At 42.4% G+C, this 15,767-nt stretch overlaps 1 protein-coding gene across 1 annotated transcript in view; it reads left to right on the forward strand.

The window, feature by feature from the left end:
* TRPM6 (transient receptor potential cation channel subfamily M member 6) overlaps positions 1-15,767 on the forward strand; it is a 100,114-nt gene that overhangs the window by 23,974 nt on the left and 60,373 nt on the right. Inside the window, exons 4-8 of the mRNA XM_032983874.2 lie at positions 10,888-11,068; positions 11,390-11,603; positions 12,435-12,559; positions 13,323-13,494; positions 14,686-14,860. Coding sequence (XP_032839765.1) covers positions 10,888-11,068; positions 11,390-11,603; positions 12,435-12,559; positions 13,323-13,494; positions 14,686-14,860 — 867 coding nt within the window. The remainder of the gene's footprint in view (positions 1-10,887; positions 11,069-11,389; positions 11,604-12,434; positions 12,560-13,322; positions 13,495-14,685; positions 14,861-15,767) is intronic.

Genomic DNA, 15,767 nt, shown 5'->3' on the forward strand with positions numbered 1-15,767 from the left:
CGGGAACACACTGCCACCCTGGTGCCGGGCTGCAGGACGGGCTGGCAGCAGAGAGCACCACTGTGGGGGGAGCGCCCGGGAAAAAGGGGCTGCTTGGGTCAGTGACAGAGCTCCGGGGGGCGGTGAGTCACTTGAGGCGTATTGGGGAGTGCAAGAGGAGACTGCTGGAATCGCACCCCACCTTCCCAGGGACAGGCCCAACAGGCAGACAGGACAGATGATATGGAGGATTCCCTGTCCTCGCTCTGCCTGGCTGGACACAGTGACTTAAGGGGCAGGGGGAAATGGCGACAAGTTCCTGCCCAGTGCAGCAGGCACATCTCCTCTGGGACTGCCCCACCTTTCATGTGCCTCTGCATAATAGGTTTGAGTCTCTGCAAGTGGAACCAAACAATAATGAGGACAATGGTTCATCTAGCTTGGAGGTGTCACCAAGGTTAAGTCGGCCTCTGCCATGTGTGAAAACTGCTTCCTTAAAGAAGAAAATATGGGTCATTGTCATCGGAGAGTCTTCCCTACTTATGGGAACAGAAGGCCCAATATGCAGACTGGACCCACTTCTTGGGGAAGTCTACTGCCTCCCTGGGGTCTGGGTTAAACACAGGAAGATAAAGCTTCCTACCCTGCTGTGGCCCTCAAATTGTTATCCATTATTGATTTTTCAGGCAGGCAGCAATTAATTTGCATAAAGAAGTCCAAGGGTAATTGAGAGGCCTTGGGATGACAGGTTAAGGGATAGGGAGCACTAGCAGTGTTGTCCTCTATCCTTCCAGTTGCAGGGAATGATGAGGAAGGAAATGGAAAGAGCCAGCAGATCAATACCTGGCTCTGAGAGTGGTGTCACTAGCAGAATTTTGGGGTTTTTGATCCTGTTTTCATGACACCGGTCTTGCTGGCAACAGATGGGGTACACCTGTCTCAAAGTGGGAAAAGGATCTTCGCACAGGAGTTAGCAGGGCTCATTGAAAAGGCTCTAAACTATATTTGAAGGGGACAATGGATCAAACCAGGCTCGCTAGAGACAAGCATGGGGGCAGCATGCCCATGTTTGAGAGATGGAGTGATAGTGGGATCCTTTGGTCTGCCATCTCATTGGAGGTAGGGGATGGAGATCTGTGTGGCAGCTTATTGCAAGGCTTATTGATGTGTTAGAAGCCATGGAAGTGCCTGAGAATGGTCACATAGGAATTAGGGCTTCTACCCCCCAAAAAAGGTGGTGAATCATTAGACCAACTGAAGTGCATCTACACCAATGCACACAGCATGGGCGACAAAGAGGAAGAGTTGGAAGCCATAGTTTAGCAGGAAAACTGTGATAACAGTTGCTGTCGCAGAAACATGGTGGGGTGACTCACACAACTGGAGTGCTATAATGGGTAGCTATAAACTGTTCAGAAGGTATAGGCAAGGAAGGAGAGGCAGTGGGGTAACCTTTTATGTTATGGAGTGTTTTGATTGTCTAGAACTTAATGATGGTTTTAATAGGGTTGAGTGTTTATGGGTAAGAATCAGGGGAAATGCTGACAAGGCAGAGATCATGGTGGAGGACTGCTGTAGGCCACCCAACCAGGATGAAGAGGCAGAAGAAATATTTTATAAACAGGTGGGAGAAGTCTCACGATCGCTAGTCCTTGTTCTCATGGGGGACTTCAACTTACCAGATGTCTGCTGGAAATACAATTAAGGAAAGAGGAAACAGTCTAGGAGGTTCCTGGAGGGTGTGGAATATAACTTCCACACAGCTGGTGAATGAGACAACTAGGGAAGGCACGCTGCTGGACCTGCTGTTTGTGAACAGAGAAGAATTTGTGGGTGGTGTGAAGGCTGAAGACTGTCTTGGGCATAGCAGTCACAAAATTACAGTTTTTGATTCTTGGAGAAATAAGGAGGGGGGCCAGCAGAACTGACATGTTGGACTTCTGGAAGGCAGACTTTGGCCTGTTTAGGGGCCTGGTTGATAGAGTCCTTTGGGAGGCAGTCCTGAAGGGCAGAGGAGTCCAGGAAGGCTGGACATTCCTCAAGAAGGAAACCTTAAAAGCACATGAATAGGCTGTCCATATGTACTGGAAGATGAGCTGGCAGGGAAGACCATTGGCATGGCTGAAGAGAGAACTTTGGCTGGAAATCAGGAAAAAAAAGAGAGTTTACGACCTTTGGAACAAGAGGCAGGCCATTCAGGAGGACTACAAGGTTGTTGTGAGGTTATGTTATGAGTCCCAGTTGACTGGAAGCTAGCAAATGTGATGCCTATCTGCAAGAATGGCTGGAAGGAGGATCTGGAGAATTACAGGACTGTCAGCTTGACCTCAGTGCTGGGGAAGGTTATGGAGCAGATGATCTTGAGTGCCATCATGCAGCATGTACAGGACAACCAGGTGATCAGGCCCAGTCACCATAGGTTTATGAAAGGTAGGTCCTGCTTGACTAACCTGATCTTCTGTGTCAAGATGACCTGCTTAGTGGGTGAGGGAAAGGCTGTGGATGTTTTCTACCTAGACTTTAGTAAAACCTTTGACACTCTTTCCTACACCATTCTTCTGGAGAAATGGACTCCTAAGGGCTTGGCTGGGTGTACCCTTCATTGGATAAAAACCTGGCTGGATGGTGGGGCCCGAAGAGTTGTGGTGAATGGAGTTAAATCCAGTTGGAAGCCAGTCATGACTGGTGTTCCGAAGGGCTTGGTATTGGGGCCAGTTCTGTTTCATATCTTTATCAATGATCTGGATGAGGGGATTAAGTGCACCCTCAGTAAATTTGCAGATGACACCAAGTTGGGTGGGAATGTTGATATGCTTGAGAATAGAATGGCTCTACAGAGGGATCTGGACAGGCTGGATTGATGGGCTGTCGTCAATTGTATGAGGTTCAACAAGGCTAAGTGCCGGGTCCTGCACTTGTGTCAGAACCCCACGCAACGCTCTAGGCTTGGGGAGGAGTGGTTGGAGAGCTGCCTGGTGGGAAAGGACCTGGTGGTGTTGGTTGACAGCTGGCTGAGTATGAGCCAGCAGTGTGCCCAGGTGGCCAAGAAGGCCAATAGCACCCTGGCTTGTAACAGAAGTAGTGCAGCCAGCAGGACTAGGGAAGTGATTGTCGCCCTGTACTTGGCACTGGTGGGGCTGCATCTTCAATACTGGGTTCCATTTTGGGCCCTGCACTACAAGAAAGACAATGAGGTGATGGAGTGTGTCCAAAGAAAGGCAGTGAAGCTGGTGAAGGATCTACAGCACAAGTCCTGTGAGGAGCAATTGAGGGAATGGGGGGTTGTTTAGCATGGGGAAAAGGAGGCTCAGGGGAGACCTTATAGTTCTCTACAACTTCCTGAAAGAAGGTTGTAGCAAGGTGAGTGTTGGTCTTGTCTCCCAAATACCAAGCAATAGGACAAGAGGAAACAAGTTGTGCCACAGGAGGTTTAGATGGGATATTAGGAAGAATTTCTTCACTTAAAGGGTTGTCACGCGTTGGAACCGACTGCACAGGGGAGTGGTTGAGCCACTGTCCCTGAATGTATTTAAAAGACCTGTAGGTATGTTGCTTAGGGATATGGTTTAGTGGTAAACTTGGCAGTGCTACATTTACAGTTGGACTCGATGATCTTAAGGGTCTTTTCCAACCTAAGTGATTCTGTGATTCTGTCATTCTATGAAAGAAGGTAATATAAATATCCCTGATGATAGGTTTTCTGAAGATTTTTTTCATCTCTGCAGTGGGCATTCTGAGTCCCTGCCTTTGCAGAGGCAAGCAACAAAAATTACATTACTCTGGTACTTTTTGACTTGTGTGTGGTGCTTTTGACTTTTTCAGACAGCTAATATTTTGTGGTTTGTATTAATTGTTTTCCATCCAACATTTGTCATTCAGCTTGTATTCCCAAACAGGTTTCGATACTGTAATGTATTATTGGTTGTTGGAACAAAAATTGTAACTTTCCTTGACATTTGTTTTGTGTTAAAGGCCTCTGAAGGCTGAAGCAATGGAAAACAATGAGTTTCTGATAACTAATGACTAGCAAACTGGTGCTAACTAGTCCTGTCACTTTCATGAGCATGATTATTTGCTTTTAATTAAATTTCATATTTGTTTTTGCTTCTAAGATTTATGTGAAACAAGAGTCACATTTTCCAAAAACTAAGTAAGTTACTCCTTGAAATCACATCACTGTAAAGGACTGATATACAGAATGGTATTGGCATTGTAAATAAGGCAAATGATCTGTGTTACATCTGTTCAGAAAGGGTCAACTCCCTCTGAGGGAATGGTCATGTGTGTATTTTGCTTTAGAGCAGAAGAATAGAAGTTCAAAGGTTTTTGCAGGTGTTCTGGAAGTAGAAATACAGGGAGGATTTTAATGCTTCCTGGTAACCCGCAGATATCCAGGTGAGTATCCAAGCTGAAGTTAACTTGTGCTTCAAAATACAGTGGTTTAATCCTGTCTAAATAGAGACTACAGCAGTTCTGCAGTCCTCCCCCGTTCCCACTGCTGAGTAACTGTGTTGTTATTTCTTCTGGTAAGCTCATCAGTATAAAAATTAACCTTGAGGGGGTGGAAAACCAAAGCAAGATTAGTTTTCCACCAAATCAGCATCCTAATCAAATACCATTTAGATACACGAATGTGCAGTGGGAGAGCGAGGAAGAAAAACTGGAAATGTGCACCCCGCAGGGTTGAGTTTTTTTATTTCACCTTTCTAGAAAGACATGCCGTACCTTTGTGGGTTTTTTTATCTTGTAGTTTTTCCTTTCACTTTTTGTTGAACATTTTCATGCTGTTTAAAGTCATATGAATCCTATCTGTCAGTTTGCTGTATATACAGAAGGTGTGTGTCTGTCTGATGTTTATTTCAGTCATCCATTACCTTGCAAGTACATTTTCCCAAATGTTAACTGTTCTTGACTTCTTGTATATCTTAAGGTATACACAGAGCTTTGTTCTGGGAGAATTTTTGTGTTCCTAAGAAGGGGAAATAATTTTTGCACAAGTGTTATAACTGGTTATATTGTATTTATTAGAGCTGCAATGAAACAAGTTCGGGGCCTCCTGAGACCTGTAATTTTCCACAACAGTTGAAAAGTCATGGGAATGTACTTGATGCCTACTATAGTTTGACCTAATATTGTAGAGAAATTAAATCTGTTAATGATTTCTTACTTGCAGACACCTTCCAAAGTTTCCAAACAGTTTATGTGTGGGTTATGCAACTATTTGCTAATACTAAGTAGAATAACTCCATCTAGTAGTTGCTAATCAGATTTGAGTAATCTACTGGCACCTTTGTCCATGCTTCCCTGGTGTGTTGAAATGGCCTCTATTTACTCTTCAGTGCAGTGCTCACAAACACATCCCAGACAGCACCTAGACTGAGCTCACTGCATGAATATTCAGGAATGTGCTGCTGAACTTCTGCATCCTTACACATCCAACAAATTGTCTCTGTCTCTGACCTTTTAGGCGTATTTTTTGGACACGGTCTCTGAAGTGCTGCCTGCTAGGGCACTGGATTTTGTAATCTGACTACTGCAGTTATGTTTACCTCAGTGTCAATCCTCCATGTTTGCCCTTGTTGCTCAAAGTGTGATTTTTCCAGGAATCTGCTTGTGTTACTGACATTGCTCCCTCCTTCACTAGTAGCTTAGTGAGCCTTTGAAACAAAGAAGGTAAAGTCATTGCAAAGATGCTTTGAATCAATACACATGATATATTCATAGGATCACATGATAACTCAGGCTGTCAGGGAACCGGGGAGGTCTCCAGTCCCAGCCCCTGCCAGAGCAGGCTCAGCCAGGGGGGCAGACCAGGCTGCTCAGGGCTTCACCCAGTCAGGAAATGAAATCCCCGAGGCTGGAGAGAGCCCACCCTCCCCAGGCCCTGGGTCCACCTCTGGGCTGGCTTCCTGGGCAAAGGGCTTCTCCTTATCTCCAGCCTGAGTCTTCCATGTGTCAGACTGTGCCGCTGCCTCTCGCCCTCCCACCACGCACCACTGTGAAGAGCCTGGTTGCATCTCCTCCATCCTGTCCCATCAGCGTTGGGGATGCTCTTGGATGCCCCCAAAACGACTCCTCCTCCTAGCTGAACCATCTCCTGTCCCGCAGCCTCTTCTTGGAGGGCAAGGTCTCCAACCCCACAGTCTGTCACCAGGATGATCACTCTCCTACGAAGTCCTTCTGGTTTGCTGGTGTCTCTTCAGTGTTGAGGACCCAGACTGGAGGCAGTACCCAGACAGGGCCTGACAAGCACCCAGCAGAGGGGACACTCCCTGCCCTCCCCTGGCACTCAGGGCTGTGTCCTGCTCACACCACCCCAGGCACCGCTGTGCCTCGTTGCTGCCTGGGCATGCAGGTGGCCCCGGCTCAGCTCGCCGCCCACCAGTGCACAGGGCCATGCCCCAGAGCTGCCCCCTCCCCAGGGCTGCACGTGCCCTCCATCCCCTCCTCTGGGTTGCTGGTGGAGATGCTGAACAGGACAGGCCCCTCATAGACCCTGCGGAACTCTGCTTGATAACAGCCTCTAGGCAGCATCCAAGCCATCAGCCACCGCCCTGTGAGCCCAACACCCAACCGGCTTCTCACCCACCAACGTTTCTTCCCGCCCAGACTGTAACGTCCCAGCCCAGATACAAGAATACTGGGGGAGACAGTGCCAAAATCCTGGCTAGAGTGGAGGTAGGTGGCATTCGCTGCTTTCCTCTCACCCCTGTGATTTTGTCACAGAAGGCAGTCAGGTGGAGCAGGCGTGATTAACCCTTGGTAAATCCTTGCCAACTGCTCCTCATCACTGTCTTCTCCCTGCTGCACCCAGGTGTGGGCTCCAGGAGGTCTTGCTTCTTGATTTTACCTGGGACTGACAGGAGGCTGGCTGGCCTGCAGTTTCTCAGGGTGGCTTTTGCCCTTTTTTGAAGGCAGGTGTGACATTTGCCTTTCTCTGGTTCTTTGGGACCTCCCTGATCTCCATGTCCTTTGAGAACTGGTTTTCCTCAGCACTTTGGGGTGCAGCCTGAGATGTCCAAGTGACATGTGTGGGTTGAGTGCTCCCAAGCAATCCCAACTCAGCTGTCATCCCTGGCTGGTAGCTTCTCTCCTCCTTGAGTCCTGTCACTATGCACAGAGCACAAAACTTTACAGAAAAAACCCCAAACAAATGTACGTAATGTTCTGCTTTGGTTTCCTCAACCTTCCTGAGAGCCTCTTAGTCATGGCTTATGACCTCCTAGGTAGCTCAGGAGACCTTAGCAACCTTCTTTCACTTCCTGCTAGATGGCTAGAGAGAATGAGCATGTCAACTTGGAGCAGAGCATGAGCTATTTGGGAAATCCCAGACCTTTTGAGTTCGTACCTCTTGCTGTGGTAATCTTTAAGGTAAAAGCAGATGCATGTACTGACGTGCGGAAAACAGACTCCACAATCTGATAGATTGTAAAGTAGGTATGTTTATTCAGCGCTGAGGTACACAGGGGATAACTCCTCCTATTGTGTACCCAACGTGGGGTGCTGTTACCTTAGATTTATAGAGCAAATGATTACATATTCATAATATTTCGCAATACGCCTATACATATGCAACACCTATCCCCGCTTCGTATTATAATTAGCATTTCCATAATCTCCTCCTAGTTGAGTCTGCGCAGTGTCTTCTGGTGGTGGTCGTGGGGGTCTTTGGGGATGAAGTCAAGCTCCTCTTCCTCCTGTCCGCTCTGTGACCCCAGGTTTTGCGCAGACTCAGTTTCTTACTGGCTGTTGTCCAAACCGCGGGTCTAGTTCCAATCGGCTTGGTACTGATAAAGCCTAGAGAGCTCATCGTGTTTTACAAACTGTCTGCTCACTAAGCAGAACTGTTAACCGTTATCTAAACTATTTCCCTTGAACTATTATCTTAACTATTTTCTTTTGTCATCCCCTTCTTGCTATTCTCATGTTAACCCTTACATCCCCTGTTCCTATCTTGGCCCTGTATCAGTACCCTGGACACCTGTGTGTGAAGTTTATGTACAGTTCTTCCATTGCCTGCTCAGTTTAATTGAGATGTTCTGAGTGCAGCTCATCTCTGGTTGCATTTACATATAAATGTTAAGTATGTAGTGCACAATATGGTAGTTACTTAGTTCAGTGTTCATTGAGTCTCAGTTTTGAGGTTACTGCACTGATTTGTCTTGTCAGATGGTTAGTTCCTTTCCACAAGATCTCTGCTTTGAAATGGCAGGGTGCTCTGGCTCTTGATGCTCTAGGACGGGCTGCTGTTGTGACCCTGTATGGATTAATAACATATGAGGTAGATAGTAATTCTGTGCTCCTATTTTGATGATGGGCTGAAATTAATTCAGATTTTAGAAAATGTAATCCGTTGATGATGAGCTTGATTGCCTTTCAGTGCTATCTTTCCAAGTGCTGGTATCTGTTGAGTCAGACTCAGACTGTGTAATGTGGTATCTAAGCAAGTAATGTAAAGTAATGTAGTATTTAGTTGAGATTGCTATTGGTTCTCTGTCTTTTGGAGTGATGCCTGGATGAAAGGTCTTGTTATTGTGAGACCACTCTAGGAGCAGTACAGTGACTACAGGGTATTTTCAGGATGAAAGGACAATAGGGTATCTATGCTTTTTATCGTCTTTCATCTAAAGATCATTGTTTTCCTGACATTTGCTGTCTCTTACCCTGAAGTTCCCCCAGAAAGCAAGCAGAAAAAAATGGATCAAGCAGGGTAATAACTCAGCTGTGGAGAAATGTGTCCTCTGAAGACTAATAGTGAAAACAAAACTACCTCTTTCTTCTGGTCCTTCCTCTGAGGTATGCAGGGAGAGTCATAAACAAGGATAGTCATTGGCCTTGTGCTCTTTGTGGGCTGATTTTATCCAAATCTGCATCCTTTGTGCTATATACTTTGCAGCTACATTGCTCTGAAACGCTGATCTTGGATATGTCTGTATGGCAACTCTGAGTGTGGATTCTAAGTCCATGTTTTTTAGCAACGCAATGTCAGCAATGATTTTTCATCTGTGTTGATCCCTCACAGTTTTCTGAAATAGTTTTAATGGTATATATGTAAGTGGCTTAGTGCAACTGGCTGATTCTTCAAGTTCCATCTTGGATACTTTCTGTTTCGTTCATCAGCCCTGACCTGTTTTTGTTTGTCTATGAGGAGGCAAAATTACAATGGGTTTTGCTTTTTGGGTCATCAAAATGAGGTCCCTAGATCAATAGTTTGTTTCAGCAGCTCTTGTGTCCCCTCTGCTAATCCCTGGGTTTCTTTCTGTCACTACCACAGTGCAAATGGTTGTGGAGTCATGCAGTGAGCCAAACTGGGCAATACTTTGGTTAGAGTAACTTGGCAATAAAAACTGCTCTGTGAGGTGTTAGCCTCCCCCTCACTCCCTCTAGATCATTTCCTCTTAATTTTTCCAGGATTCAGTTGTGAATGCATTCCTGACTTCTTTCTGGGAAGTCCCTGTATTTCTATGATATTCTACTATTTGTCTCAGCTAGGGAGAAAGTATAGGTGGTCTTAGTTAGATAGTCTGTTTTGAACTGACTTGACAAAAATTTGAGCATTTTTGGTAGTCCATATTGCCTTCTAACTTCTAGCTAACCATCATCATACGTGTGACAATAGAGCTCAAGTCTTTTCTGCAGTGCTAGGATTCTACATTGCTTTAATTCTCCACTGAATAAGACTGTTTAATTGAGTTATTAATTCCCCAGGAGTGTGGGAGACTTCCTTCTCCAGTCTGCTTTTGCAGAGCATTGAATCAGTCAAATGCAATTTGCCTGTGTTGAAAAAAATGGAGCGCAAACATAATTTCATCGTTTTTGTTTATCAGAAAGTACCTTTCTAAAGAAATCACTTCCTTAATTTGCTTAGGGTTGTTTTGGGATTTTTTTTTTGTTTGGTATTTTTAATCTATTTCTCTTTCACCAATTATTTCTCACTCATCTCCACAGAAAACTGTCTCTCTGAATATACCTCTTCAGGGTTTTGCAGATGTTTACATCTAGCCTGTCCCTTGATCCACAAATAATACATCAGAGTCTCAAGGCAGTCATTGAGTTTGGGCTGTTGAAGGCCGTTTGGTTTCTTAAATGAGTAAAAGGGAAGAATTTATCTCCATTTCCCAGGGTATATTAACTTCTGAAATGTCTAAGGGAAAACTGGTCTGTCAGATGTCACTATAAATTACACTGAAATTAATCCTGTAGAAGAGACTGGAGCCTGTCGAAGCCTGTATGACAGTAATACTGACTGAATTTGGAATCTGGGTTATTCATGCAGTTTCAAACCTTTAATGCTAGCTGAGCTTCTGCTAAATTTCCCTTAACATTGTACCTCAATCCATTTATTTTGTATATTCACTTTGCTGTTGTCTGAGGGTTAGTATAAAGGTCACTTTGAAGTTCTCTCTAGACTGAGGGTTGCTCCTCTCACCCTGATTAATGATGGCAACTCCTAGATCTTTCTTCAGTACCTAGAACATCAAACCTTGGTCTCCTAGGATATTCCTCTGAAACGTCACATCTGAGACCAGTAAATCTGAGATGCATTCATTGCTTTGGTCAGAATTGCTGTACGGGACACTCAGACTGTTACAGAATCACAAGGAATCACAGCATGGTTTGGGTTGGAAGGAACCTTTGAAGATAATCTAGTCCAACCCCCCAGCTGTTATTAGTGTTCCTCAGGTAGAGAACATTTCTATATCCAAGAAAAAAATTCTATATCCAACAAAACATGCTTATGATTTAATTCAATGTTATTCAGCTGAGTTAATTTTTACTATATTCTGTGTCAGAAAGCTACAATAGCCTTCTTTAGAGAAATGCTAATTGGGATATTCCAATGAAGATCCTAGAGTAGCATTGTGAATGTGTTTGATATAAATTAATTTCTTTATTTTTTCATGTGAGGTGTTGCTGTGGACGGCTGATTGGAGATCACCCAGGAGTAGACTGTAGCTGGTCTGTTTATCAGGCTGCCCCACAGAGAGATTCTGGAGAATGGTCCGTGCAAAAACACACAAAGACGAGTCCGACAGATGCATTTGGTACAATCAATTTTCAAGATGGAGATCACACTTACCATGCCAAGGTAATAGATGCTGAGTTTATATGTCCAACTTATTTTTGTAATTTCAGCATAAGAAAGGCAAGGGAATCTAAAAGTAAGTTAAGTTAGAGTGTGTGTATTATATTTTTATGCTCAACTTCATTGTGATTAGGTGTGGTCTGTCTTGCTGCCTGTATTGCTCAGTGATTTATTTTTGTGCTGTCATGTTAGCAGTATTGCGGAAGTCCCAATCCTGCACAAAGTCTTTTAAGACATTAATGTTGCAAACTTTGTAAGGTGTTGCAGTTTATTCTCTTGGCGTATTTAAAGGATGTTTATTTTACCCATTATTATTTCTTCCAGTATATTAGACTCTCATATGATAGTAATTTGGATCAGCTGTTGCACCTGATGGTTAAAGAATGGCAGATGGAGTTGCCAAAGCTAGTGATCTCTGTTCATGGAGGCATTCAAAATTTCAAGCTTCCCTCAAAGGTCAAGCAGGTTTTCAGCAAAGGATTGGTGAAGGCTGCTGAGACTACAGGAGCATGGATAATTACAGAAGGCATCAACAGCGGTAGTGCAATTATTTTTCTTTGTTTCAGTCTTCCTCTGGTGTTCTTTTTCTGCCATACAAGCATATACATTTAGGGCAAATACAATGAAATTGTTTGACCATTTGTCATATTTTAGCACAAAATGAGGCTTTGTTTTTAAGGAGCAATGCATAATTCAAAGAGTGACATCATGGTCTTCTGCTGGTGACAGGCATTCTGAAAATTTTTAATATTTTTTTTTTATTCAAGAGCAAAGTATTCTGCACGTAGTAAGAAACACTGATAGTAGATAACCAGAACTTATTTGCACTCACTTTTATCTGCTTCATTAAAATATTTAGGTTCTGAGGACTGTGATTGCTGTTTTTGGAACAGTTTTCAAATCAAAATTTAGTTAATATTTTATCATTAAGAAAGTTGTGAATTTGGATAATCCATTGATTAGCCTGTTAGCATCTGAAACTCCCTATAGACTACTCTCAAAAACTGAGGGGGTCAGTAAGCCACGAAACTGAAACAGGTTTAACTTCCTTAGCTTTTATTCAATCCAGTGACATTACAGGAGAGCTGACCTGTGCATTTATGTAAATAATAAAGTTTTGTGGAGGTAGAAAGCACCATTAGCATTAGTATTATTAATTAGAAATTAATTAGAAATAGTTTTTGAGTTTGAAACATTGGTGCATTACGTTTAACCCTTACAATTCCTGTATACAAGTTGAGTGGGATAGTTTGCTTCTGGTTAAAACATAACCATAGAGTAAAGTAAATGATGGTAAGCACTTTTCATTGGTGTCCTGTAGCAGGTCTCCAAATAAAGAAGAAAAATGATGATTTAATTATCTGTTTAGGAGTGTCCAGGCATGTGGGGGATGCACTGAAAGGCTGTACCTCACCACACCTGAGAAAGATCTGTGCTGTTGGGATTCCTCCATGGGGTATCATTGAGAACCAGAGGGATCTCATTGGAAAAGATGTGAGTTGAACACATTTTAATAATAAAAGCCTTCATGTTCAGGGGATGTTATAGCTTTCTTGCATACTTTATCTTCAGCTTGCTTCATTTCATTGGTTTAATATTTTTTTCTCAGTAATAGAGGCTTATATTTTGCTCAGCATTAGAATTCTGTGGCATGTTGAGGCACTGTATTTTGCTTTTTGTATGTAAATTAATAGTTCTAAAATATTTATATCCTTGCAGGAAACTGCCATTTCTTTCTGAAATTTTGTAATTGATTAGCAAGTCTATTGTGGCGGCAAATGATGTATTTCTATATTCATGAGATTCAGGATGAGCAGTCAGGTTAATGATATACACAAATAGGCTATTAATATATGAATTTTATTCATAAACTAGAACTTTATGTGAGTGCCAGTGTGAAGGCGCAGTCTGCATAACTGTCTAAAAACACTTGACAAGGTGAAATCATTCCTGATAAATGGTAGCTCACATGTTTTTAATGCGAATACACCCAGAAGAAATATGCCATTGTGTTTCAGCTGTTGAAAAAAGAAGCAGGCAGTGACTTTGACTGAGGACTGCAAGCCTAGTTAGAAATGCTTTCTGTGGTATTAACTGTGGTTTTGTTGCTGTTAAGAATCAAATGAAAACTCAAATGCAAAAGTGTGATGGAGGCTCTCAGAAGATCACAATCTAATGAAATACATGCAAGAGAGGTAACATGAATGGTGATATTTTGTTGGTTTCGTTGAAGGTCTTTTTATTTTTATTTTCTTAGGTAGTTTGCCTGTACCAGACTCTTGGTAATCCGCTCAGCAAGCTAAGTACCCTCAACAGCATGCATTCTCATTTTCTAATGGCAGATGATGGGACACTAGGCAAGTATGGGAATGAAATGATGCTCAGGAGGAATTTGGAGAAGTATATATCACTTCAAAAAATACACACAAGTGAGTACTGCTATGATCAGCTTTATGAGAGAAAAACCTATCCTAAAAGTTGTAGAGGTACTTGACGTTTCCTGTTACCTGTTGTACATCTTCATTTGCCACAGATTTGACTGAGGTTGGAAGTTATTAATTGCATGTGTCTTGAACTCTGTATCTCAGGAAAATGAAAAGGACAACAATAAATATTAAAAATAAAGCGTTATGCCTTTGGGCTAACTCGCATTTTGGTTTCTCAGTTGTAGAGACATCTAAATGGCTCAGATTCTTTACTAAGTATTGGGCATTTGCTCACTTTTCAGGTTTGCATGGTCTTTGTATCAGCACTAGATAGTTTCCTAGCATTTTTCTACGTGGAAAAATTGTCAACATTAACTATAATTTGAATCCTTCTTCCCCTGTTCATTACTTTTATTCTCATTACTCTTCTATACTGCAAACCTGTGACCTCCTCCAGTACAAAACCAAAGACTGGTTAGGAAAGGAATGCCTCCAGCCAATGTTCATCAGATTGCATAATGTCCATTTGCCTATACAGTAACTGAGTTATGGTATACAAATCATGAATTAAATGTTTATTACATAGACAAGTATTTCATTTTATGCACTAGATTGTATAAATTATTTATGAAAGTTCACTCTTGTCTAGTGATTTAAATCTTGAGGTATGTTAAAAAGACATTAACAGAGTTATGATGTTGAATCCTTATTTCCTTTATCTGATCACATCATAGTATTTACAAACTTAGAAATTTACCTGCTTTTTATTGTGTTCATATTTAGAGCTTTTTACTCAGCCTCGTACATCTTCTTTTACTATGATTTTTTGCAATTCAGACTTTCCATTTCTGTTGCATCTTATTTGAAATTTATTTTTGATTATTAAAAAATGCAGTAGAAATGGAGAAATATGAGCTGTCATAAAGGGCAGAGGGATATTCTGAAGGATTTTTCTTCTTTCCAGTGCTAAGGCCACTTACAATTTTATCAGGAGGATTTCATGGTCATCTTGATCTGATTGTAGAAGTTCTGTGAAAGTTTTAAAAAGTGCAAGTCAAATTAGAGGTGGTGAACGCATGGTTTCCTCCACTGAACCATGTATGAAACTCTTCATGAGTATTTGTTTACCAGATGTTCTGATTTTTCTGTGTGATTGAGACCTGTTTGTAACTGGTTAGGTATGTTTTGAAACAGGAATGGGCCAAGGTGTACCCATAGTTGGGTTGGTGGTGGAAGGAGGCCCCAATGTGATCCTAATGGTGTGGGAGTACGTGAGGGCCAGCCCAGCCGTCCCTGTGGTGGTCTATGAGGGCACTGGCAGAGCTGCAGATATCCTGGCTTTTACCCACAAACACACAGGTGATACGGGGTGAGTAGTGGCATAGTGCTCCTCCTCCTTGGTCTGTCATACTGGAACCTGAAAACACCTGTCTCAAATCTGCTGAGATAATTTTTAATGCTTCTGGTAGTATTGCCCTGCCATGGTCTTCTGCTGGCATTTACTTCTGTGAAGTGAGAGCAGAGTTTCTTCCTTCCCTGCCTTAAACTAGTGCTGAAAGACTTACTCCACTAAATTTAGTACAGCATTTTTTGAAGAGGAAAAAGAAACTGTGTCTAGTTATTTTGAGTTACTATGTCTTTTACCTTTGGCAAGGGACACTGCTGGGTGACCCCAGACTGCCTGCTTGGGTTTTGGCTCAATCCTTTCTCCTGCCGTCAGTATTCTGTAAGTGGGCTTGGATTTGGGTTGCACAAAACTTCAGAGACTAAGGCTGGGGTTAGTTGTTGTAGGAGCTTCAGGCTAAAGAAGGAGGAGGACTAAGCTTTCCTTGGTTTTGGCTTTAGTTTACCCAGTAGTAACCTGGATTTGTCATCCTCATCTAGTTGTACCTCTTCATGTCACCTGCAGTGCAGCCTCAGGTGCAGACTCTGTTAAACCTACCTTGATGAAAATTTTACATCCCAACTGGAGATAAATAAATATATACATTTGTATAGCCAATTAATAATTTTGTGAAAACTTTTCAAAGTCAAAAGGGTTTTTTAATTAAAAAAAAAAAAAAAATAAAAAGGTGGTGTGGGTTGATTCAATTTAAAAAAAAAATAATAAATCTAATAAGATTTATATCCTAATTTTTTATTTATTATATTTTCTAGATATTCTTCTTAGGGGGTGATATTTTTTCCTAGTGTGTTGTACTGAGAACTTCTTTATTCACTTGCTTTCTCTTCCATATTTTTGATCTTTTTAAAAAAATCCTGCCATTTCAAAAGAA

This window comes from Tyto alba, unplaced genomic scaffold (assembly GCF_018691265.1).
Source record: "Tyto alba isolate M040663 unplaced genomic scaffold, T.alba_DEE_v4.0 Super-Scaffold_13, whole genome shotgun sequence".
NCBI lineage: Eukaryota > Metazoa > Chordata > Aves > Strigiformes > Tytonidae > Tyto > Tyto alba.